We start from the raw sequence: 4,984 nt of genomic DNA on the forward strand, positions 1-4,984 counted from the left end.
GCTACTTGAATTCATCTTGATACTTAATAACTTATCAATTTAACACACTTTTAAGTTTTAATATTTGAAACAATCACATTTTTGGCTAAACCACATTCAAACAATTTTAAATGTAATTCGCAATTGGTACAACACTTTGTCATAGAATAGAAAAGAAAATTTATAAAAAACCAAATTCAAATTTCATAAAGAAAACCCATATATTGTTTTTTAATTTGACTGATTGGTTAGACAAAGGTATGATGCTAACATATTCAAGGTACATGATCTTATTCCTAGTTTTTTCACATTTAAGTTGTTATAATTAGTAATGACCCACTTTTCCCTTTCTTTCCTATTGCCTTTTCTCGACAGCCTAGTCCTCAAGGTCTAATTTCAAGTTGCCAGCCAAGTTATTAGAGACAAGTTGAATAGAGACAAGTCATGAATGGCTTTCAAAGTTTCAAGACTCTTATTCTTAATTTGAGCAAAACAAGATAAATCATTTGTAAAAGAAAGAATAAAAAATATAATAATAACCTTCAAAAATTAAATCTTTTGATATGGTTTTTGGATGAAACAAAGGGATCAAGCTTAGTGAAATTCAAATGGAATAGATAAAACTTACAAATGAAAATATGATTTGAAAGGTAAAAAGTGAAGCCTAAGGAAGAGTAAGAAAATGAAAAAAGGATTAGTGGCTAGATTTTGCTTATTGAGGTTATTGTTTCTAGAGAAGATGTTCATAACTTCATGCTATACAATTTTCACTTTTCATATCACTTTTTCAATTTTTTGATTCTTACTTTTTAGTTTTTAGTTTTTTCAATTTCTATAAATTTGTGAAATATTTTATTTGTTAGTTATTAAATACTTTTATTAAATTACAAAATAATCCATTAATTTAATTTAAAAATTAAATAAATCATAGTTTTAACTGTTAAGGTAAATTTACTAATATATCTTAAATTAGTCTAGTTTAACATAATCTATCTGCTTTAATGGTTTATTATATAAACCATCAATTAGCACGAGTTAAAGTGAGTTATTTACAAAAGTGATCCAATGATAAAATCAAATCAATTTCAATATCAGGCCACTAGTTCAATCGATCTGACCAACAATCCGATTCGGTTTTAATAATTATTATCATAATTAAAATTAATATCTAAATTATTCCGATGATCATAACTATTCATTAATATAAAATTACTAAAATTAGATAATTTTGAACTTATTCTCCAATTTTAATTTTTAATATTATAATTTGGAGACCTAAAGTTTTCATTTATTCTATTAAAAAAATCCTTTACTATTGGTTTGTTCCCAGACCTAATGCAAAAAACAGGGACAATGACATCACTAAGACTTTTAGTTTTTCATAATTTATGTGATTATTGACTGTGTTTTGAATACGAATACTTCAATAAAAATTAAATTAAGTGGGAGCAACATATATGCTACGAATGCTTAGTATAAGAAAAAGATTAAAAAAAAAGGGACTTCATTATGAATTTGCAAGGAAAAATTGAAGAAATATAAATACAATTACAAACAATAAGACAACAGTACACCCGCTAATATGTACCCTCAATTGCTGTCATCTCCTGTCTTCTTAACAGCTTTAAAATGAACAGAACTCCAAAACTTGTTGTCTAACTTGAACAAGACAAAAGGCTGAAATGTTCCAGTATACAAGTTGGTCAGGCTAGTTATTTTCCCAGAAAATATTATACCCAAAAGTTTATCTTATTATACAAATTATTCCACCAAATGCTACCTGCCTTGCAACCAGACCATTATTAAACCATGAATTATGGACTATGTTGATTTTTCCTGTCATATCTGTTTCCATCTATATATACCACCAATGATATGTGAAGAAAAGGCCGAAAAGCATTCTGTCATTCACTTATATGAGAAAATATCCACCATAGAGTTAGCACTAATAATCTGGCACATGGTCATGTTCATGCAAAAGAGAAGTCAATGAGTGCAATCCATCATAAATAGAGTTTGATCTAGGATGCGTCTGATCACCGTTAATAAAAGCATGGACTCCATTTTTAACTTCAATCCAGCTACAGCCTGGTAACTTCCTCACATTGTGTTGCCTCATCATATTTCTAACATCCAATACTTCTTCATATTTGCCAGCAGCTACATAGACATTGGACATCAATACATAACTACCACTATCTTCAGGCTCAAACTGAAGCACAAGCTTTGCAGCAACTTCAGCTATATCTGAATTTCCATGGAGCCTGCATGCTGCCAATAAGGCCCTCCATACAACTGCGTTGGTCTCACTAGGAGAGGTTAGTGCCAATTGATAAGCCTCCTCAAGCTGCCCAGCCCGACCAAGCATGTCAACTACACAAGTATAATGCTCTATGGTAGGAACCACACCATATTTTGACTTCATTTGCCCTAAGATTTGACGCCCTACGCTCACAAAGCCAGCATGGCTGCAGGCTGACAAAACTCCCACAAATGTGACATCATCAGGCTTAAATTCACTCTCGCACATCAGTGAAAACATATCCAATGCCTCACCCCCATAACCATGCATACCATAACCCATGATTAAAATGTTCCAAGATGCAACATCCTTATGGCTCATCTTATCAAAAACCAAGTGAGCCTCTCTCAGACTCCCACATTTCGCATACATATCCATAATACCATTGTTAATAAGAACATCATCAATATCTTCAGAAATTTCATCTTTTAACAACCCATTAATAATCATATAGTTATGAATCTCCTTACCATGCATCAATGCCGCCATCCGAGTACAAGAAGGAAGCACAGTCGTCAAAGTAATCAAGTCAGGCCGAATGCCATTCCTTAACATCATACTAAAAAGTCTCAACGTTTCTTCATGATCACCGCATTGTTCATGAACAAACAAAATTGAATTCCATGAAAAAATATCTCTCTCATCCATCATTTTGAAAATCTTCAATGCTTCACCAACACACTTACACTTCCCATACACATCAATCAAAGCATTCGACACTACAATACTCGAACCATACCCCATTTTCACGACAACCCCATGAACTGCCTTCCCATTCTCAACATCCCCTATCATTGCATAAGCCGATAAAACACCTGTAACGGTAAAACTACTCATTTCAATCCCTTCTAAACACATCTTCCTAAACACGTTCAAAGCCTCATCGAACTGCCCAACCTGCGCGTACCCATTAACCATAGCATTCCAAAGCACAACATCTCTAACAAGCAATTCATCAAACACTTTCTCAGCATCCTCCATGAATAAAAACTTCAAATAGCACTTAACCAAACCACTCCCCACATACAAATCTGTGTCCAACCCAAGTTTAAAAACCAACCCATGAATCTTCCGAACCTCTAAAACCTCCATAATATCACAACAACCTTTAAGCAAACAGGGAAACGTGTATTTATCAGGGAAAACACCAAGAACCCTCATTTCCCAGTAACATTTCAAACCTTTAAAGGGATCTTCATTTATGATAAACCCATAAATTATCGCATTAAAAGAAAAGATATTTGGGTTTTGAGGGGCCGTTTGGAATAAGGAAAGGGCATGGTTCATTTGGTTGCACTTTGAATACATGTTGATGAGGCTGGTGAGAGATGAAGGGGAAGCATGAAGGAGACCATTCCTGAGCATGTAAGAGTGGAGTTGCTTGCCTTTTGTGAGGTTTCTGTGGTGAGCACATGATTGGAGGGAGACAATGAAAGTGGAGAGAGGGTAAGGCCGTGGTGAGGAAGATGATGAAGAAGAAAATTCGGAAGACGAGAAGCAGAATGGAGAAAGAGATCTAAATTTTTTGTTGTTAATTGTGAGGTTCGAGATGATAGCTCGTTTTTTCATTAATTAGCAGGGAAAGATATGAAGATAAAACTCTTATCCTACGTTTCCGTACAGTTTTTTTTTTTTTTTTTGAGAGCCAAATTTTCAAATGGCAGCCAGGCGAGGCGGGAGAATGGGGAACTGCAAGAACAGACCCAGAAAGCTAAACAGACGTGGGCTTACTTATTCTCGATCACGCTCTCTTCGCCGTGGCAGAATACAGCGTCGAAGCTACAACCGAGGCTCCAACAAGGAGACAGCAAAGTGTTGATCGTGATAATAGATTAGAGAGCCCTGAGCCCAGAAACGGGTAACTGTCTATAAGGGGAGGGAGCACAGTCCAACACCTGATAGAGGCAGCAGTCTGCAGGAGAGAAGTAGCCCTTTTCCACACAATGGGTCAACAAGATAAGGCCTATTACAGTGTGGCCCTGCGGCTGCTAGTCCTGACAGAATCAGAGATGGGACCCCTGCCAGAAGGCAATACTCAAGCCCTTCTCATGCTAATGGTCGCAGCCCTAGTCCCAATAATTCCGTGGTCAATTTATGGCATTGTTCCGTCACCACTTATGCGAAAATTAAAATTTAACTAGAAATATACTTCCACATTATTATGGGTTAAAATTTTTGTTTTATTCATTTTATTTGTCATATTTTTTAAAAAAATTATTTAATTAAAAAATAAAAGAGGATAAAAAATGAAAATGACATTGGCACTTTAACAAAAAATAAATACCAAAAACAAAAGGAAATATGAAATCGAGAAAAATAAAAAAATAAAAAAAGTACTCAGATTTTATAACATTGACACCTCATGTTTAGTTTGAAATATTAATTTTTTTTAAATTAAGTTAAAAATATAATTTTATTAATATAATAAATTTATATGAATAAAATTAAAAAAATAATAAAATATAGTTTTATAAATATCTTAAAATAAATCAAAACAAAGCATCTTAAATACGCATTTTTCTTTAAAAAGACTCGATCTGACTCAAGTTAATTTTGATTTTCAAAAATTATCTTTTATCAGATTAAGATGAAACGAAACTTATTAGATATAGACTGTTTTAGAATTTCTATTAATTAATATATTTCATTGCAAATTTTATTTTAATTAAAAAAATACAATAAAGCTAAAGTGAAAAAAACGAA

General features: G+C 33.3%; 1 protein-coding gene across 1 annotated transcript; it reads right to left on the bottom strand.

Annotated features, from left to right (window-relative positions):
• Positions 1-1,482: 1,482 nt before the first annotated feature.
• LOC111278782 (Pentatricopeptide repeat (PPR) superfamily protein) lies at positions 1,483-4,463 on the bottom strand. Its single transcript, XM_022865403.2, has one exon. It carries the CDS (start codon positions 3,848-3,850, stop codon positions 1,925-1,927), a length of 1,926 nt encoding a protein of 641 aa, XP_022721138.2. The 5' UTR covers positions 3,851-4,463; the 3' UTR covers positions 1,483-1,924.
• Between the last annotated feature and the right edge of the window lie 521 nt (positions 4,464-4,984).

Source organism: Durio zibethinus, chromosome 8, assembly GCF_047325235.1.
Source record: "Durio zibethinus cultivar Kanyao isolate XHJ-2024 chromosome 8, ASM4732523v1, whole genome shotgun sequence".
Lineage (NCBI taxonomy): Eukaryota > Viridiplantae > Streptophyta > Magnoliopsida > Malvales > Malvaceae > Durio > Durio zibethinus.